General features: G+C 45.0%; 1 protein-coding gene across 2 annotated transcripts in view; it reads right to left on the bottom strand.

Moving 5' to 3' along the window:
* Nucleotides 1-22,715, bottom strand: part of PARVB (parvin beta) — a 132,203-nt gene extending 109,488 nt beyond the window's left edge. The window contains exon 1 of one of the 2 annotated variants that reach the window (XM_059726646.1): nt 22,536-22,715. In XM_059726646.1, coding sequence (XP_059582629.1) covers nt 22,536-22,647 — 112 coding nt within the window. In that variant the 5' untranslated portion in view covers nt 22,648-22,715. The remainder of the gene's footprint in view (nt 1-22,535) is intronic. The other variant, XM_006263622.4, reaches the window with a different exon arrangement.
* Between the last annotated feature and the right edge of the window lie 5,192 nt (nt 22,716-27,907).

Below are 27,907 nucleotides of genomic sequence, written 5' to 3'. Positions count from 1 at the left end.
GGGATGTTGATCACCGCTACAAGTAAATCCTCTGCAGAGCAGCTAATCTTTTTTGTGTATATCTGGGCCCTCCAACAGAAATGTATTAAACTACAGCTTGGCAAAGGAACAAGAGAATATAAGTCAAAAATATCCTCCCAATATCCTGTATTAATTGCTTCCAGGATATGGGACTTCAGTTTTAGATTTCCTGCTTCTTGCCTGCACCTCTTGGCCGGTCTTGAATTCTTACTATCTCTAAGAGTCAGATACTGTCTGAGGACATTTGCAACTTGCTTACTCACTCTTGACTACTAAATAAGAAAATTTCCCAAGTAAAAGGAAAGTTCTTTAGTCCATTTCTAGAATTTAAACATTAAAAAAGATAAAAGAAAACAAAAGTGAATCAGTATTGCATGTAGACTAGGTTCCTAGGTGCTAACATAATACAATTAACAGTAAAGCTTCTTTCCTTCAAGACACTAAATCAACTTACTCATTGAAATACCATCTTTCTGAGCTAGCAAGCAGATTGCCTTATGAATGAATGTTTTTGTTAGATCATTCTTCCAAATACTTGCTTGGGGCAATACCCATACCCCTTCCTCAGAAAAGCATGTAATCTCCAACATGCTGTATGCCTGAGAAGCATAAGCATTACTTTAAATACAGTTCAGCAAACCCTGTAGTGACCTGCAGGGTGTCTTATAAAGACCATAACAGTATTTGGGACTGTTCTATATTCCTACCCTAAAGAAATTTTCCAAGAGATAGACCAGCATGAATTAACATTTATTAAAGATTAGTAGTTGTAAAAAAGAAGCAGCTGTTTTAAGGAAAATAGATGGAGAGGGACTGAAGGCAAAATTTGGGCACCTAAATTAAGGCAATGGAATAAGCAGCATGATTTTCATGTGTTGTGTACCCAGAACTCTCATTGGGTTTTAAGTGTTGGGCACCTCTAGAAGAAATCAGGCCATCTCTTGTAATATCAAACATTGACCACTAAAGTCTGAAAATATTTAAGTCACCAAAGCGACTCATCCAATAAGAATCAGCCAGTTACCCACATTTTGGAACAAGTTAGCAACAGTTAGCACCAACATGTCTCAAGAGTTTTGACTCAGTCCATACAATTCAAAGCTCTTCACCATGCATTACTTTAAATATATAAATTGGCAATTAAATCTGCTAGCCCTTGTAGACTTTAAAAGCTGGCCTCTAATAAAGATCCAGTCCTGAAAAAATTACCAGGCTTGGAGCTTGCTACAATAAGTAGTTCCTATTAAAGTAAATACAACCACTCAAACAGTAAACCCTATAATAAGTGATGTTTGCTCAACCCAGCCTGGAAGATAACTATTTCTTCATGCGATTCAACAGGTACACAGATGAAACATTCTGTCTGTAGTTGTGCCTGCTTCAACCTGATTAACTGTGTTCTTCCTTTTATCTTAAAAAAAGGTTTCAATAACAACATTCTATACTATGAGTAAAGGTCAAAATTATTTACATGCAATGTCTAATACTTTTATATTTTTCTGAACACACTGAGAAAAAAATACAAGAAATAGAACTCACTGATGAAAAGAGAAATGGCAGATAAACTCAGATAGCAGCAGGAAAACAGAACTCTCCGCTCCAGCTGGTGAATTGGGAGTTAATAAATGTGCTGTGTTCTATATATGTTTTCACATATATAGTAGGAAGGCTACAGCTATGACTTGTAATTCAAGGAAAGCAGCTTTTTTGGTGCACCAAAATGACTCTGCAGGAAGGCCAAGTTGAAGATAACAGATGCTGGAAACACAAAAGTAAGTTCCCATTGGACTCTTGCAGATGCCCAAACATCAACCAGAAATGCCAGGGAATCCTTTGGGTTTTCTCTCAAAGGCCTCCAATGCTTGCAGTACAAATGCCATATTTAATGCATTTAGTAGAGTTTTTGAATAAATGATTAGGCATAACCTCAGTGAAGTGCAAATGTGATCCAGAATAGGGAGAAGCAAATTATTTCAGATGACTGGAAACTTCACCTGAACACTCAACCAAAGGTTGCAAGTTGTATTAGACAGTTACTGTGTTTCTGCTTCAGTTACAGTTTTCCTATTTCATGTTTACACCAAAAGCAATTAAATCAAAGGCAGTTCTATGCCTGTGTTGTTGGTCTAAGGACATGGGCAGGCAGGGTTCTTTGGTTAAATGTGATATCTTTTATTAGACCAACTAAATAGTTGGAAAAAAGTTATTTGCAAACTTTCTAGCACAAACACACTTTGTCAGGCATAGGGAGACTCTGCTGGTATTATATGGTCTCCAAGGTAGAAAAGAAGCTAATTTACAACATGCAGGTCTGTGAAAATGCAAATGAGCTCATCTACAGAAGGTGTTTTATAAGTTCCCTAGAAGACCCAATTATTAAAGAGATCTTTTCAGAACCATCCATCCTAGCCTTTAAACAAGCACCAAACTTCACCATGCTGATCACAGTGATACAATCACCCAGCACTCCGATCACAGCAATTTTTGCAACTCTCTACAAGGTAGTGCCTGGGGCTGCTGCCCCAGTTGATCCCCTCTTAGTTATCCTACTGAATAAAATACTGCCTTAACTCCGTGAATAAGTTCATTATTTCTAACAAGGCAACTTGCAGAATACAATCCTAGTCCATGTAACCAAACATGCCACAATCTCACAAGATTTTCCAGGGTAGCTGTCACAGTAGGTACTATTACAGCATCTCACCACTGAGTGTTTGGTGGCACTGATAGCCTGTTTAAAGAGAGAAAATGGTTACCCCAGGAAAACAGCAGACATACACTTACTGCAGTTTCCTCGTAAAGTGACTTTGTACTAGATTCTAGTAAGATATACTATTATAGCGCTACACATTGTGTGTCTGCTCTTATAACAGCGCGTTATATCAGTGTAAACATACTGTGTCCAGGTCATCTTCTCATAACTGTTAGGGTGACAGTATTTGGATCTTGGGGAGCACTGGATTTGCAACCGAAACAAGGCTTTAACCTGTGGCTAGCAAAAGCTGCTGGTCACAAGGCAGAATGATATATTAAAAGTAACATTGTGAGATGCTTAGGCAAGCAGTTTCCTAACGGTGGGGTAGTGTGTAGGATATATGGTGTAAGGAGAACAAGATGCAGCCCACCAGCTATTGTCAGGAGATGAAGCAGAAGCAAGACCTTGGAGATGGTGCTGAAGTCAGTAAGAAACCAGAAGGAACCAGCAAGTGACTGGAGAAAGCTGGGGTCAAAGTCTTGAGCGTGCACTCTTAGCAAAGAGGCATGTAAATGAATGAAATGCATAGGTAATTCCATGCTAATGAAGTAAACAGTAAACAGAGGCTGAGCTTAAGGGAGGAGGAGATATGGGTGGAACCAAAGGAGGGGTGAAGGTGGAGTAAATGTTAATGAGCATGAACCAAGGCGTATAAAACGTGGGAAAAAAACTAATGTTCACTGCAGGTCCCCTGGTTCATGGGCTCTGTGTCTGTGAGGGACCTTTGCCCAAAGCTGTCTCCATTCTGAATAAAGCTGTTGCAAGCAATGTGTGCTGGGGTTTGCTCCCTGCTTGCTCTGGCTAATGAGTAACAGGATCCATGAGCAATTGGATCGTCATCTCCCTAGTCATTGGGCGCCACATGGAGTCAGGGTCTAAAAATAACCACCTAGTAAAAGTAGCTGAGCTGCACCAAGGGTGCTCCACAACACAGAGGTATAGGACTGAATCTTCCTCTACACACACAGTGTTCCCACCCACTGGGTGGGACAAGAGAATCCACACAGTAATTAATCCTTCATTTCTGACCCTCTCCAACTCTCTACCTGCATGCAGCCCTGCAAGAATGCCTTGAAAAAGCCACCCTCAGGCTTTGGCCACCCTCATGCACACAGCAGAAATACAAAGGAGGCAGCAGCTTGATTTGCTTCCCAGTAAATTCTCCCAATGCAGAGAAATGACTGCTAGGATGACTTTTAGCAATCCAACTGTTTAGTGCACTGCAGTAGGCATTTTCAACTATCAACTTTACTATGACAAAAGTTCCCTGGTATAGCTCTGAGTCCACATCACATGGCCTAACCAGCACGTCAGAAGTAACAAAGCTACCTCAATGTCTGGACTCAGAGTACATTGAAAAAAGAGAATGCAAACCATCCATTACCTCCTGCCCAACAACCTAGAGCAGTGGTTTTAAACCTTTTTTCATTTATGGACCCCTGAAAATTTTTGAATGGAGGTGTGGACCCCTGTGAATTGTAGGCGTGGGTATTCACATACTTTTGATCAGTCATTGTCTTGTTTTGCAAACCCCTTAGACATAGGCTGTGGACCCCCAGGGGTCTGTGGACCACAGATTGAAAACCACTGACCTAGAGGTGCAATGTCACTAGAGTAGATCCATGGATTGGGTGTAGGAAGATATTTATCTCAAAAAAAGAATGTGCAATCTTTGCATCTGTTTTATAATACGTATGCATACATCTGTCAAACAGACCAAGTGAGAAGATATGTTTTATGGATCCATGATAAAATGTGTGGATCACACATTGTTTTTATTTAAAGATGGTAAGAAACAGACAACATGCACAATAATTGTTCTTCTCCTCAACCAGCTCTCACATTTCAGACACCAGTTCATTCCTCCACCCTGAGTAACTGGTATACGCTACCCTCTTAGTTAATTAAAAGTTTACAATGCTAACATATGGCAACTTCAATGGAAAACTGTAGTTTCCACTCTGCATATTTGTATTATGATCCAACCATTTAAAATAAGCAACACTTAATGAAGAACTGGAATTCATTAAAGCCAAAAGAGCTCGTCTGTTTTGTAACCATTTTAAAATAGGATTTATTGTGTGTCAAAAAGTGTTTTTATGATAGTAATACGTCTTACAGAGACCTCAAACTGCTTTACAAAAGGTACCTCTTTTTAAAGATGGTGAAAGTCATCAAAAGCTAAAAATGATTTAGCCTAAGGTCACTTTATCAGCCAGTGGCAGAGCCAAAAATGGAACCCTCTTCAGTGCCCTGCCTGCTAGGTCACAAGATGCTACTATACTTCTACTCCCTTTCTCCACTACTATTACATCTTATCCCAGTTCTTTAAAAGAAAAAACAAAAAAACCTGACAAACCTGCACCTCTGACCCTGATTCCTAGGGCAAGAGACAGAACTGGGAACAAATTAGGAATGTCTGTTACCACTCACATGTGACTGATGCAATAGGCTTATGTTCTAGTCAGCTACCACTGTCAATTCTGTAGATGCCTTATTCTGTACAGAGCTCTAAAAAAAGGCTGCTCAACCCCCAGCCCACAGAGCCATGTCTTTCAGCCCACAGGGCTCTCTATGGGTCCAAAAATTTGGCAGTGGGGGAGCAAGGCAATCTTTATTGCTGTTTCCCAGCTGCCAAATTTCTGGACCCTTGGAGTGCCCCACAGACGAGATAGCATGGCCATGCAGGCTAGATCAGCAGCACTAACCCTAGGATCTGGCTGTTATCTGGCCCCATATCACTCATCTGAGTCATGAGGCCAAAAGGTTGAACACCACTGCTCTAAAAGAATTCTGATGCACTATGTTCTCAGCAGCATCTGATCACTTTGTATATTCATTATCTATTCTTCATTGTTTTGTGAGGCCTGCATGACTTAGTAATATGATCTGGATATAAGGAAAAACTTCTTTACAGTATGTGTGACCAGACTGTAGAATAGATTTCCAACAGGCGTGGTGCAGGCACCTACCCTAGAGATCTTCAAAAGGAGACTGAATGCACACCTTGCTGGGGCTATTTGACCCAGCAGTCTGTCCTGCACAGAGCAGGGCGGCTGGACCCAATGATTTCATGAGGTCCCTTCCAACCCTAAACTTTTGTGAATATGTGAATCTTTTGGACTTTCTTGTGTCCACACACACTATTTTTCAGCTAAGATATTTAGATTCCAGAAGTCTCAACCTTTGGTTGTACATCTGAGCAGGTTGGATAGCAAAAGCCAATAACAAATACATCCATGTTTCTGAACAGGTGGGAAGTAAACAATAGCAAGCACATGAGAGGAAACTTTAGCACAAACTTCCATATTTTGCAAAGCCATAGCATACAATTCAGATTATGCTCTAACTTGATATTCTATTGCCTTTAAGAGAATCACTAAGCTTTACTAGTAATACTTAATGCATTTAACTCACTTCAAAGACAAAATCCATCCAGAGAAACAATACTGCTTCCCAGCAGGGGTCCTTGTCTGCTGAAAGACTGTGCTGGGATAGACAGATAGAGCATCCTTAACACAAGAGCCCGAAAGTTCGTATTACTGAGTGGTGCAGGCCTCAAGGCAATGAAGAATGAATAAAGGATATATGAAATGATGAGAAGGTGCTGAGAACATAGGGCATATTAGTTCTTTGAGAGGTCTGTGGAGAATAAAGCATCTGTAAAATTGACACAATGACAGCTAACTAGAATGTAGCCTGTTACATCAATCACATCCAACAGACATGGATTTGTGTTGACTAAACAGGGCAGGTTATTATACTTTAAAAGAGAATGAAAATGCTTAAGTCATGATTGCTTTGATGAGCTGAGGTCAGCACAAAGGACATCCTGAGGATAACCAGCTTTTGTCCTCCCTGCTTCCTGCTGGCTCTGAGGCATACCGAGATAGTTGCAATGGGTCTGAGGGATGTCTCTGCTGCTGTGCAAACGAGCATGACCCACTAAAATACAAATGTAGAAAAGTTGGTTACGTGGAACAGTAGGACAAGACTACAAAGTTAGCAAGGGAAACATAAAAAAGCTCCAATTACATGCTCCACCAACTACAAAAAATGATCATGAACCCCCAGAGAAAGATACAACATTCTTCATGTTTATACGTGCCAGCATCAGCATAATAATTTTTTAGCTGGCCTGATGTCCCTAACAAGTAATTATTAAGTGTTCTCAATGGCTTTTGCCCCTTCACATGATAGTTAACACATTCAAGTACACACATACACACACAAGCCAAGATTTTAAAAGGTATTTAAGCATCCAATTTCCCTTTGAAGGAAATGGAAACTGGACACACAAATACCCCTAAGAAGCTTGGAAAAATCTGTTGTATACTATTAGCTCCATAAATACATGCCTGTTCATATGCAAAGCCAGTACTTCCTCCATCATGGAATCACTCTGCATTATGGAAGAGTTATGTATGTAGGTCAAGCAGCAAGCTATGACTGTTACCAGTTCCTCAGCCTGATCTTGCCTCAAATTCCTTGGCCTGTGATTCCTCACATTTTATCCATGAAAGGAGTTCAGCAGCTGGGCGTCCAGGTCTCATAACACAGGGAATGTCTACACTCTGTCAAGTCAACCTTGATAGCACCTTCAACCAAAGAAAGCCAAACAAGGAGCTCTTGCCCATCTACATCATAGCAGTAATATGCATCAAGAAACTGAAAAATGGCAAAGAAGGAAGGAAAGCACACAACATCCTGGACCACATCTGTGCTCCCCCGCCCCACCCAAGGCACCACCTGTCATATCTATGGAAAAACTTGCAGAGCACGGATTGGACTCTTCAGTTATCTTAAGACACCCCCCACCGCCCCCGGTAGACATTATTCTCATACTGAGGGATAGCCATAAAAAAAACCCCAAAAACCAAAACACTACATTCTGTTGCACCACATAAAGCGGACCTCTTCTAGGATTTGGCTTGTGGACAGCTTGTTTCTCTGTCCTGCTTTCTCTCTATGTATGGGCTTTCGAGAGAGGAAGTGGGGTGCAGAAGGGCCAAAAGACAAAACATGGAATTGTGGGATTGCCAGTGGTAGACTTCCTAAACTCTTGGTCTGCAACATGCAGACAGGTTGCAGTCACATTACAGAGATGGGCAGCGTTAAGGCAAAAGCTAACTGTAAAAGCAAGCAAAACCTAGCTAAGTAAGGCAGGGCAAAAATCCAGCACAGCTTCTAGGGCCAAGGCAAACTGCAGCCAAGGGTCAAACAAAGGGGTTTACAGTTTAGATGGCCAGCAAATATGGCCTTCTGGGCAATCTTACGATCAACCCTATCAGTGTAAACAGACATAAAAGACAACTAAAGCCCAGTGACTCCAACTAGCTTCTAATCAAGTTCTAGAAGCACAAACTCAGGATAACATAGAAACTTCTCTGGGCTGAAGAATGATGAAAGCAGCTGTGGACTGCTGCAGAGAATGAAAAGATTAACAGGATAAATATCAATCACATGCCAATGTTTGGCCTAGGTGGCTGCATTTAATTCTACAATACTCCCCCTCATGGGACATAAAATTCAGAGCTGTACTGAAAGAAGCCATCAGTACTCCCACATACCTGATTGGTGAATCATCTGAATAAAATTACATTAATAAAGAGCCCTGAAACATTCTAATCCATAAGAAGAGCACATAAATAGGTATGATTTCTCACACTGAACAAAATAGCTCAGCCTGAATCACCATGCATCTATTGCCACACAGCCTGTTAGCAGTCCATAAAAGCAACATGCCCACACCTTTTTTTCCTAAAACCCGGAAAATTGTAGTATGTATTATATGCAAGGAAAAGGAATCCCTACGGGTCTGAAAATTTGGGGGGAGGAGAGGGTGCAGCAAGAGCAGCACCTTCCCCCTTTCCACCCAACCAGATTTCCAGACCCATGGGGAGCCCCATTCCCCAACTGCAGTACACCAGGACTTCACACAGGGCTGGTCTGCAGCCCCAGCCCCACTGAGCCAGAGCAGACCACACCCTGCCACACAGCCCCCAGGCCTCAGCCCTTGTGCACAGCCCCCACACCAGGAGACCTCAACCTCTGGTACTTACCTGTACTCCATGGTAAGATTTTTTTCCTTCTTGAGGCCTTCCAAAAAGAGGATGTATGTTATATATGAACAAATATGGTATAAATATCTTATGCGCCCCCAAATTGAGCAGTTCACCTCCATTCTTTCTTCTACTTAACATTACATAGAAATAAGTAGCAGTGATAACAGACACAGATTAAAACAGATGAACTGCAAAAGAGTACATTCATCTTTATTTTTGTATATATATAAACATCACCCTTTACGTGCAGTTCAAGTGCAGTTCTCTTCAACTTCAACACTAAATGCCATCTACATCTCTTCCAGGGCCCTGAAATATCTCCCTGTGCATATATCAATAATATACAATCCTTGCCTCTTCAACCACAGTTCTCAAGCAAGTTTCCAAGGTGCACTGAACATTATTATACCTTTTAGCTGTCAAATAAGGAAAATGCTGCACATGAAAGATCAGGGAAAGGACCAGGACTTTCCATTTTCCAGCCCAATGCACTATTCACAGGAACCCACTGCCACCCCACTGTTATTCTCAACTAAATCATGGACCTGGACACATTCCACTCAGATGAGATGTCATCTCATATATATATATGGTCAGGGAAGCATGGCATTTAATGTCTAGAATATTCTCTACTTTACACATGCTGCAGTCCCATTGGTTGAAAAAAAATTAAGACTTATTCCAGTGTGTTCTTATGCTTGAAGTTTCATTTCACAGGGCAATGGCATTTCAATGATATTTCAGCTGTGAAATAGGATCCCCCACCCTGGGAAAGAGCTTTATAATCATTTGTCAGAATTGTCATTGCAGATCCTCGTGGCAAGAATTTTGACTCATTATTTCCATATAGGATACAATGATAGACACGAGAGGAAAGGTTCAGAAAAAGGAGAGACGCAAATATCCTGGCAGGAAAGCAAGGAATAAAAGGAACACAGAGCACCTTGTTAATAAGATAAGGATGATATGAGAAGAGCTACCTTGCAAGTTGTTTCCTGCTACAAGCCTGGTTCTGCAGAACAGGAACAGGACAGGGGCCCAGAATCATCAGTTCACACATATCTGACAGAGAAGTCAGTTCACACATCCCTGAAGGACAGACTTAGGCCTTGCCTACAGAGTCTACAAGGAAACTTCTGCATGCAAGCGTGCTCACAGCCCCTCTATGGCAGTAAGACCCTCCTTCCTGGTGGCAGGGTCATACCACCTCTGGAGAGGCAAGGGTGCTTCATGCTCTGGCCAGAGTTTGAAATATGGGGGGGGGGGGGGGGGGGGGGGGCTTCAGGGGGCTGAGCCCCCCATAAGAGACGAGAGCTCCCAGCCCACTCCACTCCTTTCTAAGCAGCTCAAGCAGTAGCAGCGGTGGCTACTTCCAGCTGCCACCGCTGCAGGCTCCCCCGCAAGAGTCGTAGTGCAATTTGAACCCTGGTTCTGGCAGTACACCTGCTGTAGAGAAGCCAGATAGAACCACTAGACATGGAGAGTGGAGTATAAGCTCAGGCAGATTTTGTTAGCAGCCACTGCTGGTACTTGTTTGAACTTCCACACCAGGTAAGCAAAAACAGCCCTGTCTTCAGGCTCCTAACCAGCTATGGGCTCAATCCTGCAGGCCTGTAGCCCTTCCCCAGCAAGCAGATTCCAATGGGGTTAATTTCAACCATGAGACTTGCAGAATAAGGCTCTACTGTCTTACTGACACTGGTCTGCATTAATGTACAGTAATAGACACATCACACAAAGTAACGTGTCAAAACATCATGAGATGTGTTCAGTCAAACCATACAGATCCCAGAGATGCAGTTTGAGGTAAGACACAGATTTGCTCGTGAGGTTTCCTGTCGGGCAAGAAATGCCAGAAGATACCAGCCCACTGCAGTTATCTGTCACTTTGCTTCCAACCATAAATACAGGCATGCATCAGGAAAATAGCATGCCACACAGCAGTGCAGGCCAGCCAGCAGTGCAGGGCTCTGTACACTACTCCAGCAACATGCTCCAACCCCCAAGTCACTTGAGTTAAGATATCAGTTTGGTCCTAATTTTGGACTTGTCCACATTGGGGAGATGCAGCCACCAGTATGCCTGCATTAACTCTATCTGATGGGAAAAGCTACCATGAGGACTACAAGAGTCTGGAACTTGATTCCTTCTGCTTTCCCAGTGCAAAATAGCTTGAGTTGGTTGACTTAACAAACATGCTGCTAAAGATACCTGTTAGACAGGGGTTTGAAAAGGGTTCCTATAACAAAAAAAAGGCAGAAAGAAGGTGGCTGGCTGAGTGCATCTTGAAAAGATTAATACAGCTGGGAGTTCCCTGTACTATTAGTAATGTATTCAGATGCCAAGAACTTGGGATAAGCATCTAGGGTTATCTGAAACTAAGAACTAGGGTTAATTTAGTCTGAAAAAGAGAAACTGAGGGGGGATTTGATAATGGTCTAGACAGTACCAGATAATTACTCACCATGACTTTAAGGGACAGGACTAGAACACATGGCCTCAAACTGCAGCAAAGGATTTAGGTTGGAGATTAGGAAGAATTTTGTGGCTCGTGATCCTTCCAGCCCTCTAAACGCTAACCAACTGCAGGCAGTAGCAGTAACAAAGCCTTCACACATAGCATGAACACATTGGGAGGTGGAGTCCAGTATTTTGCTGTATGCATAAGGAGCAACAGTATGTTGGAGTCCATGTGATACAGAGCATAAAAACAAGAAACCTTTTATAGGGAGCCTTCCACAGTATAGTCCAGGGGTGGCCAACCTGTGGCACAGGTGCCACAAATGGCATAGGCAGCCTACATGTGTGTGGCGTGTAGTAGATTAGGGAGGGGACAGGTAACATGGTGGCAGATACGGCAGGGTACAAAAAGCAAGGCACCAGATCAAGCAGGGAGCACAGAGAAGGAAACAGAACAGCAGCTTAGGCAGGGAGCATAAAGCCCTGCTTTGGGCATGGAAAAAGGATCAGAGTGGCACTTGGCTATCAGAGTGCAGGGCTAATTTGTGGCACATCTGCCAAAATGGTTACTCTCCACCGATCTATCCAAGTAAAGGTTGCAAGGGTGGGCTGACAAAAACGGGATGCGTTTCAATACGGACAAGTGCAGGGTGCTGCACTTGGGCAGTAGTAACCGGCAACACACTTATAAGATGGGAAATTCCCTTCTTGAGAGCACAGAGGCAGAAAGGGATCTTGGAGTCAGTGATGACTCCAAGATGAACATGGGCCGACAATGTGAGGTCACGGTCGGCAGGGCTAACAGGACCCTGTCGTGCATCCACACATGCATCTCGAGTAGGGCCAAGGAGGTGATCCTCCCCCTCTACGCGACACTGGCCAGGCCACAGCTGGAATACTGTGTCCAGTTCTGGGTGCCCCACTTCAAGAGGGATGTGGACAACATTGAGAGGGTCCAGAGGAGGGCCACCCGCATGATCCAGGGACAGCAGGGCAGACCCTACAATGAGAGGCTACGAGACCTGAACCTGTTCAGCCTTCACAAAAGAAGGCTGAGGGGGGACCTTGTGACCGTCTATAAACTCACTAGGGGGGACCAGAAGGGTTTGGGGGAGACCTTGTTTCCACCAGCGCTCCCCGGGATAACAAGGAATAACGGCCACAAGTTGTTGGAAAGTAGGTTCAGATTAAACATCCGTAGGAACTACTTCACAGTTAGGGCGGCTAGGATCTGGAACCAACCTCCAAGGGAAGTGGTGCTGGCTCCTACCCTGGGGGTCTTTAAGAAGCAGCTCGATGCCTACCTGGCTGGGATCCCTTGAGCCCACTTTCTCTCCTGCCCAGACAGGGGTTCGGACTTAAAGATCTACAAGGTCCCTTCCGACCCTACTTCTATGATATGATTCTATAAAAGGCAGACCATTTTCCAAGAGGGTGCTTTGATTGCAGTAGCACTACTTAAAGCAGGGGCCAGCAATTATTTCGGGCAGAGGGTCGCTTACTGAGTTTTGGCAAGCCATTGAGGGTCACATGACAGGCAGCCAGGGGCAGATAAATATTCATTTTCTACATTTTTTAGGGGCTCTTCGGGCTGGATAGTATGGCCTGGCTGGCCACATCTGGCCCACAGGCCACATTTTGCCCACCCCTAAAGGGAAGGTCAAGCTCAACACATGCACATGTGGTGAAAGGTGGCATAACAGACCTAATCCTGAACGTTGTCACTCCCTCTGGAGAGTGGTGACCTATCCGATTTCAAAAGGATTAAGAAACTCTTACTTTAGCTTTCACTCTGCATTTCACTGATCTATGCCACTGGCAACATCCTCCAGGAATCAGAGTAGAATGGGAAAGTCTTAAATCAGATGAGTCCAAGAGTTTCAGATTAGGAATGGGCTAAGAGTTAGGTCTTAGAACTAATCCTCCCAGAGGTATAAAGTACAATAAGCTACCCAGAGAAGTAAGAATAACGTTCTGATGATGATGGACCATAAATTATGCAAAAGGAAAGGATTTTTTGGGTGATACCTTTCATTTGACCAACTCTATAGTTGGGATAAAGTTAGACAAGCTTTCAAAAGCATTCTTCTTCAGGTGACCAGAAATTTTAACCCTGAAAAATGTTTTGCATTGAAAAGCTTGTCTAACTTTATCCCAACTATAGAGCTGGTCCAATAAAAGTTATCATAAAAAAATATCCTTGCCCCTCAGAGAAATAAAGCACTCATTCAGTAATATAGCCAGAGATCACTGGACTGGGACTCAGGAGACCCCAGATCTAGCCACAGCTCTGCACAAGGTATATTGTGGATTCTTTCCACTTTTCTGTCCCTCATTTGCCCTAGCTGTAAAATGGAAATATGATACTAACACCTCTTTTGTAAAGCCCTTTGAACTAAAATGATGACATACTATTATTAGGACCACTATTGCTGCTGCTGTTGATGGTTAAACAGTGATGATTTGCCTGTCAGCATACACAACACAGGGAATCAATGCTCATTTCTATGAAAACTGAGAGAAAGAATGCTACTGACTCAGGTTATACCATTTCCTTCATCAGTCCTTCATCCTCAACTTCCCTTGGATTAGTGTGCATGCTATCCTAGGCAGATATCAAAACCTAATATTAGTCAGGTGCAGTTGCATTAATCGAATCTTTTGCAGCATGGACAATCCTCTCCCTTCCATATTAATATTGATTACATTACACATAATAAATTGCTCTTTTCTGCAACGGTTCCTGCACCCCTAATCAAGCTTTTAATTACAGATATTAGGAAGTAGCACTTAGGGATTAAGACTGGTATATTTATCTCACTTACTCCCCCACACGGGCCTTATATATAGTGACAGTAATAGGTTTACTTAGCCAGACACCTGCTGCTCAAATGTTTCCAACAATCTGTTGTGAAAGGGGAAAAAAAACTTTGCAAGAACAAAAGAAGAAAGGTTTGCAGTACATTTCAGTACACAAATGTCACCCATTTGACAGACAACTGATGGCGGGAGAAGTGAAGGAGGGTTAAAACTCTGTTACAGACAAAGATGAAAGACAGCTGTAACCTGAACAACATCTTGTATGTTACCTGAGAAAAGCTAAGGGTTCTGATCCTCTGAATACTCTACCAGGCACAGGGCTCTGGGTATGGTACAATAGTTTTCTGACATGTTTAAAACAGGTTTGAACCTTTAAACAAAGATGGGCCCCAAATGAGCTTCTGAGTCACATTACATGTACATGATTGACCTTTTAAGTGCCACAGGAACAGGGTTCACTCCAAAATACACCAAACGAACCATGTCATGGGTCTACCATGCAGCTTTTGATAACATGCAGGTTTTTTCATACAGTAGTTGCTGACATTTATATATGATGCAAGTATAAGCAAAGGAGAAAAAAAATATTTCCTCTCAGGTGGAGAGATGCAGAAAGGCTGCACTGCAGGGGTATACATTTCTTTTGAAGTTGAAATTGCCTGATGGAGCAACTGAACCATAAAAAGTAGCACTAATCTTCAATTAAGAAAAGCAATTTTGCTTTTAAATACACCAATCCAAATCAAAAGACTTCAGGAGACTTATTCCATACCCAAGGGAATTCAACAAGGAGCAGAATTTGGCCCTAGAAAGTTAACACTGCATCAGAAATATCCACAACCACTTACATAGCCATTACGCTTCATCTTTAACAAACAGCAGGAACAGTCTTATCAACAATTGTGTTTTAATATAATGGTAGGTACCTTTGTACTATTACAGTTGCTATAAACTATATGGATGGGAATTATATTTACTGAAGTAGAGCAAGGGTGGGCAATTTTTTGGGCTGGAGGGCACTCAAGGAGTTTTGGTGAGATGTTGCAGGCTGGAAGGCAAAGGGGTGTGACCCGGCCTGGAGTGACAGGTTGCGGGAGCAACTGATCCTATTCCACCCGGGCCCATCTGACGCTTACCTATCGCTAGGAGCACCAAACGGAGCAAGCAGGCAGGGTCTCCCGGGAGAGCAGCCAGGACCCCCACAGGCAGGGTGTGTTCAGATGGGTGAATGGGACAGGGCCACAGGCAGGCAGGGAATGGCATCCAGGAGCAGAATGGGTGAGTGGGGCCGGGGCCAGGGCCACGGCTGGGATCAAGGGTTGGTTACATAGCAGGGCCGGGGCCCACAGCAAAGCCACAACCTGTTCCCCGCATGGATCACAGCTCTGCCCTGGGCCCTGGCCCCGCCTACCCGTCCCACTCCCAGATGCTGCTTCCTGCTCAGCTGAGGCCTCATCCCATTCATGTAGCCGAGCATGTCCTGCCCACAGTGGTCCTGACTGGTCTCCATGGAGACCCAGCCCACCTGCCTGTTCTGTCTGGTACCCCTGGTGATGGGTGCTGAGTAGATGGGCTGGGTGCTCAGGCCGTGGGGCCAGGTCCAGCAACGATGGTGACACTAACAGCAGCAAGTGGAAGGAGCCACCATCTCTGGGGCTGCCAGGAAGCTGAGTCCGGCCAGCACGGTACCCCAGCCCTGCTGCCTGCCCAGGGGCATGACTGGTCACTTGTGCTACAGCCTGCCCCCCACACCTGAGCCAGGCAGGGCCAAGGGGCCCGCCGCAGGCCAGATACAATCCCTTAGCAGGCTACATCCGGCCCACAGGCCACCCCTGAAGTAGTGTGTTACAGGCACATTTTAAAGCAATGCTATGAGACTAGGAGTCATCCACAGCTACTTAGCTAATGCCATTCTCAGGAAAAGACCCTTGTAAAGACAGATGAGAGAAAGCACAGTAGAAATGAGTTAACTGCTTCATTTGTGTGACCCACTGCCGTTTCAGGCAACCAGAGATCATTAAATCAGAGACCTTCGAACTAAAGGAGTAAGTCTCTTTAACATGAATGACAGAACACAGCTTCCTAGCTGAGAGCTTTTGGTCACAAACAGTGAAGATACACTGTCCAACGGGTTCACTTGCCATGGTGCTATGCGTAGTATGGACCAAGCTGTAGTAACAAATTTTCCTAGCAGGCTTCCATTTATTTTTCATTCGTTTTAATTAAAATGAAGCAGGCGCAGATACTCTAGCTGCAGGTAAGCCAACACTGGTTACAAAAGGAACAGACAGCTATGGAATGAGAGACTAAGTAAGTAATTAACTCTATCACTCTCTTACAATTTATGTTAAGAGCCCAACTCATTTGAGAGATAATTGTGGCTGTTTCCTTGATGTTATCCTGACATACCAGAGCAGTCCAGTCTTCAAGACCTGTGACAATGTGGAAAGGGCAATTAATATGGGATATTTGGCTTTCTGGCTCTCTAGAGGGTTTTTTAAATATCTCGCTAGCAATATTTAGTTTTAGAAAGAGAGGACCACTGTGCCCTCTGCTGGACTTCTGAAAGAAAACATCCAGTGCTCTACAGATTTTCCCTTGCCTCACTGGTCAAGTTCCTGAACGTAAGGACAAAGAGGCATATTTCCCTAAAATATCCCTAATCTCAAGAGTTGGCCTTCCTTTTAGCCTCTAACATCCCTCTTCTCCACTCAGATGTAGCCTGTCCTCACTTTACTATTGAAACTTTTTCCAAGAGCAGGTTAGACAGACATTTGATTGGGATGGTTTAGTCAGGGATGATCCTGCCTTGAACAGAGGGTTGATTCAGCCCTACTTTCCTACGGTCCTAACTAAGTCAGTTTATCTCAGATCTCCCAGTTTTGGTGTGGTAAATTCCTTGGTAAATTCTGTAGGTGATAATCTCAACTTCCTTTTAATAAAAGGTCCATGTTTAGCCTTTGGGGGTGTTGTTTGTAGCCCTGTTGGTCTATGTTTAGCTTAGGCATTTGAAGAAGAAACCTTGGCGGTGGGGAGGGGAGTGACCCAAATATACTGTACTGCAAATTCTAAAAAACGAAGAAAACGTTAGAGTAGAGATTCTCAACCAGGATGCTGGGGTACTCTGTCTGAGGTGCCATGAGATCCTTTGAAGGGTGATGCAGGAAGCGTGAAGAGATAATGGAGGTGTGAGAAGATAAGCAGATGAGGGCACATTCAGGCTCTACAGGCCTGGCTGCTCCCTCACCTCCACTGCCAGACCCCTCTGCAAGGATGACTATAGAAAATTAGTTTTTGAAATGAGGTGCTGCTCAATTATTAAGAGTAGTGGAGGAGTGCCTCAAGTCCAGCAAGGGGTGTCTAGGGTCTAAAAAAATCTTGAGACCCACTGTGTTAGAGCAATGGAAGCCATTTACATCAAAGGTGCATTGTTGCATCTGCTTGCACACACATAGCTAATGACCAATTAGTTGGTAACTAAACAGTTTTGCAAAATTATTTGTTTCATTCCCACTTATCAGATTGAAATAAATACTTAAGATTTAAAATAAAATCTGGAAGAGTCACAATTTAATTTCCTTCCTACAGTGTAAAGTATAAGCCTGCCTGTGAATGCAACCCAAGCAGTTTCCAGATAAATAATCAAAGACAGTAATTAAAATGAGAACCCTACAGCCAAAGATCTGTGGCCACAAGAGTTGGCAAAATAAGCAGCAAGCTCAGCAAAACATGTGTTTGGCCCCATCTAAAATGGACTGCAACAACAAAGACACTGAAAACTGTAGTCTGACCATGGAGAAACTGTTTATCAGGGATGCTGTCAACCTGTTTAAGTTGAGGGAGTTTATAATGCACCACGTATTGGAAGGCTTGGAGGTCTCGCCTTTCTTAGGGATCAGCTCCTCCAGTCCCCTTTTAAGACTGGGTTCTATCAGGAGAGGTGAGAAGATTTCTGCAGAAGTCAAAAAATCTGAGAAACTGAATCAACAATAGATAATAATCAAAGGAAATACTGGGAGGCCACGCCAAGCTGAAACTGGTGCACGGGTGGGGGGCGGGAAAGGAAGCCATTTCCTTTGATCCAAATTCAGAAGCCAAATGTGTTCGTCTCAAAAAAACAATACTTTATAGACAGTTAATAGCAGTTAACAGAATAAATATTACTTGGGGGTTTGATTAAATGCAACTAAAACATATAGTTTGAATAAGACAATGCAAAAAGAGGTTCAAATTAAATTATTTTTCCTCCAAATTTAATCTAAATCAGATCCAAGAATACCTCTGGTAAGCAAAGCAGTCAAAAGTAGATTCAAACCAAGTGAAGACAGGTGGCAATCTGTGCTAGTCTGAAATAATCAGAAGGTAGGGCAGGGTAGTATCTTCAAATGGCATTAGGTGAAGTAGACTGTTGCCTACAAAAGTTCATGCCTTTGAAACAGTTAGTCTCTAAAAGGCCACCCTGCCTTTTGTCTGAATGGCAAAAAGAGGCAAATTATACACATAATTCCAGCTAGCAGATGGCAGTTTTTTACTAGGAATAATAATGAAGAAAGCATATTATTGCACATAACATGAGCACCTTTTCCGCCAAAAATTAACCTTCCAAAATTGGGGAGTATTTCTTTGAAGAGGGAGAGCTGATTTTCTGCCCAGAATAGCAGCACTGACATTTCTATTGAGGCAGTGACTGAAGGAGTCAATTAACCTTATAGATCATGACAGTCTACTTGATTTCTGCTAAATGTTCTTCATTCAACAGGTATTAGCAAACCATTTTAATGGTCTTGATGTTCCATTAATCAAACTCACCTTTCTTCCACAACTTTGGCCAGGGATTTGTCCTGGTCTCTCTTCCCCTATTTGATAGCTTTGCAGACTATTTTCAGCTCTATTCAAAATTCTACATCTGCCCGTGAAGTCAAAGCTTCAGCAGCTACAGTTTCAGCTTTTGGCAGAACAGCTAAGAGCTGCAAACAACTAAGGTGTGAAAGGGTTAAAATTGTAGCTGCCTGACCAGGAAAGGGTGGGTGAGCAAGCTGAAGATTAGACTCTGTCTGTACTGTATGTAGCTGTAACTCTGGAAAAAAACATTTTTTCTTCATTGTATCTTTCCAAAAATAAGGTGCACCTCTTATCTGGGGGTATGAGGTATTTGAGAAAATACAATACTTCCTATATAGGACCTGATATCAATTCAGAGGACAATAAAGAAACAGTACTTAATGGCCAAAAGCTTCCCAACTCAAAAGCTGGTCCAATAAAAAAAAATCCTTGCCTTTCAAGAGCAATAGAGTAAATTATCCTTGAGGGACTTTGTCAAATCCTTTAAGTGGGAAAAAATTAGTTTAGTTTATAAAGAATTAAAATGAACTTCCATAAAACCTAATAGCAATTAGAAATCCCCTTGTCCGCACAGAATTGTACCACTTCATCTCCCCCACAACATGGGCACAACTGCACCCCTGGGAAAGTGCTTCAAGCCAGTAAAACTATCCCTACATAAAAACAAGAGTAACTGCACTAATGTAATGCCATGCCTACATTAGGACTGCTTTGCCAGCACAACATATCATCTTATCATTGACAAAGCATTCCTAGTGTGCACAGCTCACGCCCACACAACTGTACTATTGCTGGCAAAGTTTATTCCAGTTTCCCAGCACAGTGGCATATGTCAGCAGGGTTTGCCCAATATAATGCCATCTACTCTACAGATTTTTGTTGGCATGGCTCTTTTGGTCAGGAAGCACACCAATTCACACCCCTTACTAGCAGAGCTATGCCAACAAATTTAAAGCCCCAAATAAGCTGCCTTTACAGCAGCATAGCAGCATCCAAAACAAGGTGTACATGTATGTGTAACAAAAATTGCGATGTTCACATATGAACATGCCCTTATCTAAAGGAGTAATGCTAGTACAACAATGGTGTGTAAACCATGCCTGAAAAAAAATGGTCTGGATTTAACCATTCCCTTGCAGTGCTTGCAACCCACAGAGCAGACTCAAACTTTTCCATATTAGGAGCTACTTGTGCAATAACAAAAAAAGCTTCTCAGTTCCCTTCTCACCTAGATCTGAGGAAAGGGAGTGAAAGGGAGTGATGACAACTCCCAGACTGAGAACCTACAGGCTACAACACAGGGAGTGAAAAGTAAAACTGGACAGCAAGTGAAAGAAAAACCCAGAACTGACTTGCCCCAGATGAATGACCCAGCAAAGAGCACAAATGTGAGATGTTTGAAGGTCTCAACAAGACACAACTTCTTATTTTCACTGGGCAGGTTGGCACCTCAGAGACTAACTTTTCTGTGCCTCTTGGAAAAAATTAGCCCTTCAGGTACCACACTGCACTAGCAACCACAAACACAGGATGCTTCAAGGACTCAGCAAGGCACAAGGCTCCTCACAAAAGCTTGTGCTATGTGTATGCACAGTATGTATGTGTGCACATACACACATGCAGATTTTGCACGTGCATGTAGATTTACAATTTTGCACATGCATATACACATGCAGATTTTACATGTGCATGTACACGTGCAGTAAATTCTGTCCATATGTGTGTGTATAGATATATAACCACATGCACATATAGTAGATTGTATGTGTATATGCACATATATATCAATTTTCTGCCTCTGTGTGTGTGTATGTATATACACACAGATATATAGTATATTTTGTGTATGTAGGTATCCAGGTTGTAGCTGTATTGGTCTAGCTGGTCTAATAAAAGATATCACCTCTACCACAAGTCCTGATTCTGTGTGTGTGTGTGTGTGTGCAAGCACGTGTAGATATAGATCTATATATCTATCTATATATACACTAGGCAATTATCCATCAAGAATGATGGGGAGGGAGAGGGGAGCAAGCTGGGATGGAGCCATGTGTCCCCACCCCATGCAAGCCTGCTCTTCCCTTTCCTCCTGCTGCTTGGGGTCCAGGGCCATTCCCTCCCTCCGCACCGCAGTGGCAGGGGTGGAGAGGGCCCAGGACTGATGCGGGAGAGGACTAGGCCCAAGGGTAGGGAGAAGCCGGGGTGCCACAGTGGGGGGTGGGAGGGAGCAGCGGGCCCAAGCCAACCTGGCAGTGGCGGGGGACAGGAGGAGCAGGCTCAGGGCTAATGTGGGGAGAGGGGGTGGAGGGTGAGTGGGCCCAGGCCCGACATGGGGGAGAAGGCACGCTCCTCCCCTCCCCCAGCTGCTGCTGTGTTGGGCTACATGGGGCCAGGGCTGCCGCTCCCCCCCGCGACAGTGACAGTGGGCCTGGGCCCGAGGAAGGGAAGAGGCCTACTCCTCCCCTCCCCCAGCTGCTGCCATGTCAGCCAGGGCCCACTGCTCCTCCCCCCTCACCACCAGGTGGGCCAGCTTCTCCCCGCTTGGGCCCGGTCCCACTCCTCCCCTCCCCACCCCTGCGTTGGCTCCGAGCCCACTCCTCCCATCCCCCCTGCCATGGCAGCCCAGCTTTTCCCCACACTCGGGCCTGGTCCTCCCCCGCATTGGCTCCAGGCCCACTCCTCCCCTCCCCCACTGCCACAGTGCACCTGCCATTCCCCCCACCTGCGTCATGTTGTCCCACATTGGGCCCTACAGGTGGTGACAACGGAAGGGGGCAGGGGTGGGCCAAGGGTTCCCCCATGCTGCTGCCACCATCACCTGCAAGGAGTAAGGGTGGGGGGCCAGCTCTGGTGGCCTTGGCCCCCTCCGCTCCATCATCGCAACCTGCAAAAAGCAGGGCAGGGGGGGCAAGGCCCCCCCTTCTGTTGCCACCCCCCGCCATGTCCCCACCATTATCCCCACCACACCAGCTCCTTGTCCAATGCTTATTTGCACTATGATTGGCTGTTTGTCAGCCAATCAGAATGCAAATAAAGCACTAGGGACAGACAGACAGAGACTTAGGCTTTTATAAAGAAGAAAATGTATAACTACACACATACGTAGTAGAAGTTGTGTGTGTATATATGTGCATAGACAGAGATAGAGAGAAAATCACGTGTGCGTACTAGATTTTGTATGTGTATTTGTGCACCTATATATAAGTAGGTTTTGTAAATATGTGTACGCACACTAGATAGCAGACCCAAGTCTGCATCCAGCCCTGTTAACTTCAGCAAGGCACATGGGGGTAAGGCTCTGCTTACCTAGAGCTGCGTGTACACACACACCCTTGTACACGCGCACACACACGTATCCCCCCCAGGCTCGCGCAGAGATGCAGCCCGTCTGGCACCGTGCAAGACGGCAGCGGCTCCCTCCCGCGCGAGCGCCGGGCCGGGCCGGGCCGGACAGCCAGTGAGCGCGGCGGGCGGCTCTGCCCCGCGATACGCAGGCTCGGCGAGGCCCCCCGAGCCGCTCCCGCGCAGGGACAGGCTGGCGGGAGGCGGTGGCACCCCGGGCTCGTGCTCACCCTCCTTAGCTTTCTTCTTTCTGGCCAGCGTGCCGCCCAGCTTGCCCAGGAAGGACTCGTCCTTCTTCATCCTGTGCGGCCGCAGCGTCGGGGAACGCCCGGGAGCCGACATCTCGGCCGACGGCACCGCGGCTCGTCTCGGCCGGCGGGAGGGAGGGATTCCCAGCGGCGCAGCCACAGCGCCCTGCCCTGGCGTGGAAGTCCGTGGGGCTCCGCTCTGCCTCCGCCCCGCCTCCCCTCCCACCCCCCGGATGCCGTCCCAGTTACCTGGGTGCATGGAGCTGCTTGCCCTCCCGCTGCCTGTCAGCCGGAGGGGCAGGCAGCACAGCTCCGGGGGGAGCAGGGAGCCCTGTATCAGTGCCCTAGGTAACCCTGCAGCTCCCTTGGGTCCCTGTGATACTCCTACCACCACCCTAGTCCTGGTTAGTTGGGTGGAGAGGCCCCAAGCTAAATTCTAGGCTAAAAACGGGCCAAAATCTCATATGCAGGCCAGCACTGGCCTGAAAATCTTCCAGTTTGAATCCCCAAGTAGGAGGAGCCCAGAGAAACTACAGCTCCAGGTTGCCAGTAGGCTGGAATGAGGGGAACAGGCAGATGGATGCCCCTTGGCCTGGATCAGCTGCCCCAGTGCTACTAGTCGGCAGAGTAATGACATTTGGTAACTGGTCTCTTAACAGCTGCTTACTAAGCCCCTGACCTCCAGTCCAGGGCCCCTCTGTCTGACTGCGCTGCTTCTCCGTATGTGCCTTGACTCCTCTCCCACCTTTTGTGCGCCACTTTTCTTCAGGGGTATAAGCTGTAGCTGTGTTGGTCCAACTGCAGATGCTTCCTCAAACTGACAAAGGGTATTTATACCCAAAAGCTTGCAAAGAAGAATTTTTCCAACTACTTGAGTTGGTCTAATAAAAGATATCAGATTTACCCAAAAAACTTGACTTCTTCAGGTGTCACTGCTATGAGTACCAGGAGGGTAGACCCCTACATGGGTCTGAAAGCCCTTCAGGGTCAGCTGGACTCTACCTGGCAGAAATATGCAAACTTCTTTGCAGGGCAGAGGCTGTAGCCTGCAAGCATCAACTGCACCTCCCCAAGTATTTGCACAGCCCCTGGCCAATCCAGTAGGCACTACCACTATATCAATATTATGTAAAGAAAAATAGCATCATGCGGCAAGTTTCCCATACTGCATGATCCAGCTGAGGGAACTGATTCTCGTCATCCCCAAGCATCCACACTTGCAATGCATGTGCTTCATTGATCACACATGACAAACAGATCCAAATAAGTTTACAGTTGCAGGCTCTGGCCCTTCAAAGTCTAGGGCACATGTTTAAGCCCACAAAGTTCAGATGCTTATAGCTGAACTTGTGCCTTAGCCCCTGATCCAACAAATGGCCCACAGGAGCAGACCCTCACCCCCACGTGCCTTGCTGAAGTTACCAGGGCTTGACACAGACTTGCATCTGTATACCCGCATAAACCTGCAGGATTGGGATCTTAACAACCCACAAGAGAGAGAAGAGAGATCACAACACATGGAGATAGGTGAAGGTAGAGGAACACCCAGTTTACATGGTGACTCATTTCAGGCAGACAGCTTTTGGCCTTTTCAGTTGTTTTAGATGATACTTCATGAGACAGTTTTGGGAGGATAGAGCAGGACTGCAGGGGGAAACATGGAAGAAACCATGGAGGCAGATATAAAAACGGGGTAAAAAGAGTATGAAGACCAAGCAGAGGTAAAGGAAAAGCACATAGAAGCCAGGTCAGAGGCCTGTGCAGGGGTTGTTCAGACAAGTTTGAACATTTTCCATGCAAAGAAATCAAAGGCAGGGTACAGTTTATTTCTGTTTGTTAAAAACCATTCAGAAATAGGGGCACTTAGTGAAGGATTGTGTGAATGGGGAGCAATCTGGCTCAGGGTTTTTGCATTTCCAGTACAATATTCACTGAACAAACATCACTGGTTTATACTTTGAAAAGGATCAATATTAATGTAAATCTTCTATTAGAAAATTTCTTTTTTTGCAACTAATATCAGACACTTACTGAAAGATAAGGGGAAATAAAAGTCTCTCATGTTTCCAAATATTTCCATTTCTCATTTGATACTTTTCTTTTGTAAAGCCAGCATCACTATTGTTCTGGTGGGATCAGTTTCCCCTCTTCCTTATGCAGCTCTTTCAGAGAGAACAAAAAGCTGCTAAAAATACGTTTGTAACTGCTATGCTGACAGATAATCAGTTTCAGGTGCAGAGCCTAAAGTCGCTTTTAATGCTTTTTATCTAGCTGTCTAAATTTCCAGTTTCCAGATTTTCTTAAGTCTCCTGGTGCCCCACAGAGGCAACATTTTCAGTATAGTTTTTATCCCAGTGAGTAGAGGCTGATTCAATGAGTAAATATTTCTCTGTGCTGTGTCCTCTGACTATATGCTGCTTGTGGCTCTCAAACTGGCCCCTTTCACTGCATGTGGTGCATGGAGTTTGTCTGGCATATGCTGCACACAGTGCAGGGGCTGGAGCTGGCATGTATGCTGCAGTCTAGAGTGTTTGCCGGACAAAGACAGCCAGTCCAAGGTGCACACTGCACACTGCACTGCAAGGTGCAACTGGTGCTAGACCAGCCCTGTATCTAGATCAGACCCACAGACCAGCGGCACGTGTCAGATCCAGGGCTGCTCTTGGCATGGGTACCACATGCAGTGAACACTCATAACTGGCCTCATGTGCCACACAGGACTGGGGTTGATGTATGCTGCACATGGCACATGGGGCCTGTCTGGTGCAGGCTGCACACAGCACAGGGGGTCAGTCCAGGGCATGTGAGAGCCATAGGAGTTGCCCACGCCAAAGCAACTTTCCATTTTGGATCCAGGCTGGTCTGGCCACGTGCGTCAGATACACAAACTAGCTGTGTGTACCAGATCCAGCAGTCAGGGCAAGGCTGATCCAGCATGGATACCACAGGCATTGCACTCTCCAGATCAGCTCTGTGCACTGAATGCCGCATGTGCCCCAGGCCAGCCCCACACACTGCATACTTCACACAGGCTAAAGGCCAGAGCTGGCACATTCTGCATGTGGTATGCAAGGCTAGAGCCAGTGTGTGCACTGTAAGAAGCACGCAGGGCCAGCCCTGGGTATGCACTCCATTCAGTGCTCATCAGACAGGCCCTGCATGCTGGGTCCAGCATTTGAGCCAGTCTGTGGGCCCAATCTGATCCCACAGACTGCCCCTGTGCCCAGAGGCTGGATGAGTTTGACACCCCTTGCTTATGCTACATATATATCTGATTTAGTTCATCTATAAAGGTACAAATCTACCATGCCTTCCTGACAAACATTATCATCCATCCTGCCTGCTGCTTCAGGCACAGAAATACTTTGTAAAAACTTATAATATAATAATAAATATATTAATAAAATATAATAAATAATCTTCACATTTCTAGAGCTCCTTTTAACTGAAGAAGTGCTTCATAACAGTTAGCTGATCCTCTGTGACCTCCTGGTGAGTAACATCCCTGTTTTACCGATGAGGAAATTGTGACACAGAGGCAGTAAATGACTCAGCCAGGGAGGCCTGGTGAATCACTGACTACTGGATATGCAAGATTCCCACTTCCATGTTCTCAAGTACCCAGCTCTCTTGTAACCAACTCATCCTACTTAAAGCATCATTGCTGTACTATGATACTCAAGGTACTTAATTAAAAATGTTGCTTTTTAGAACACACATTAAAAAGTTCTGCAGATTTCAAATTATAACACTCCTCATGCCCAGTGTTCCTTTTCAGAATTTTACTGTAATCCTAAAAATAAAAAGATCTGGCAGACACCCCATTGTCCCCTTCTTACTCAGAAATCCCTCTCTCAGACCAAGGAGAGGTTTAATATTTGAACCTCATGGCAGATTGATTTCTGTAGCATGCTGGTGCATGAAGATTTTTTGCATGACAAATAAGTATATCTGTCTCCTAAAACAACAGTGTGTAAATTCAGTGCAGCAGCCTGAGTGAGATACTATGGAGACAAATAGAGTGGTAGAGAGAGGGCCAGAAAAGCCAAGGCAAAAATTGAACTCATGCTAGCTACGGGAAGCAATGACAACAAAAAGTCCTTCCTTCAGATACGTGGGAAGTTGAAAAAAGAACGAAGATAACATTGGGCCCCTGCAAGATCTAACAGGGCAACTGACATCTGACACCCAAGGGCCAATCTCCTTAATGACTTTTTCACATCGGTTTTTCACCCTCCCAAGGGGATCACACGGTCAGAAAGGACGCGAATCAGCCTGGGAGCAGGTGGCAGACCCAAAATTGATATGGATCAGGTGAAGGAACACTTTGAGAATCTGGACATTCACAAGCCCGTGGGCCCAGATGGAATACACCCTAGTCTCAAAGGAGCTGGCGGACATCATTGCATCCCCCCTTGGGAAAGATATTTGAAAACTCGTGGCACTTGGGCGAGGTCCCAGAAGACTGGAAAAGAGCCAACACGATCCCTATCTTCAAGAAAGGAAGGAGGGATGACCCAGGGAATTATAGACCAATCAGTCTGATACCCATCCCTGGAAAAAATCCTGGAGAAAATTGTCAAGGGATCCATCAACACCAGACTAACGGAAGGCAAGCATCTGAATGCCAGCCAACATGGCTTTGTGACTGGCAGATCTTGCCTGACCAACCTCATCTCCTTCTATGACCAGGTAACACGTGCTCTGGGCAAAGGAGATGACATGTCATATATCTGGATTTCAAGAAAGCCTTTGGCTTAGTTCCCCATGATGTCCTCATGGTTAAGTTGGGGAACTGTGGCCTTGATCATCTTACAGTCCAACGATTAGGTAACTGCCTATGGGGTTGGACCCAAAGAGTATTAGTTGATAGGAGCAAATCAACATGGCACAGGGTGACCAGTGGAATCCCTCAGGGCTCGGTACTCTTTAACATCTTCATTAATGATCTGGATTCGGGAGTCAAATGCAAACTGGCAAAGTTTGTGGATGACACCAAATTATGGGGAGAGGGCAGCCACACAGCAGGACAGGCTGGGGATACAGGCCAACTTGGACACGCGCTCACGGTGGGCTGACCAAAACCTGATGGCCTTCAAAGTAGAGAAGTGTACAGTGCTGCACTTTGGTAGGAAGAACCTTCAACATACTTACAGGCTCAGCAGAGCTACACTCGCTAGCACCACAACTGAAAGAGACTTGGGAGTCTTGATTGACCACAAGATAAATACGAGCCATCAATGCGATGCTGTGACTGGCAAAGCAAATAAAAAACTCTGGCGTGCATCTACCGATGCATCTCAAGCAAAACCAGGGATGTAATCCTCCCACTTTACTTGGCCCTGGTGAGACTG

The sequence above is a fragment of the Alligator mississippiensis genome, chromosome 4 (genome assembly GCF_030867095.1).
Source record: "Alligator mississippiensis isolate rAllMis1 chromosome 4, rAllMis1, whole genome shotgun sequence".
Lineage (NCBI taxonomy): Eukaryota > Metazoa > Chordata > Crocodylia > Alligatoridae > Alligator > Alligator mississippiensis.
Note: the sequence above shows the minus strand (reverse complement) of the source record. Positions and strands in the feature narration are given on the sequence as shown.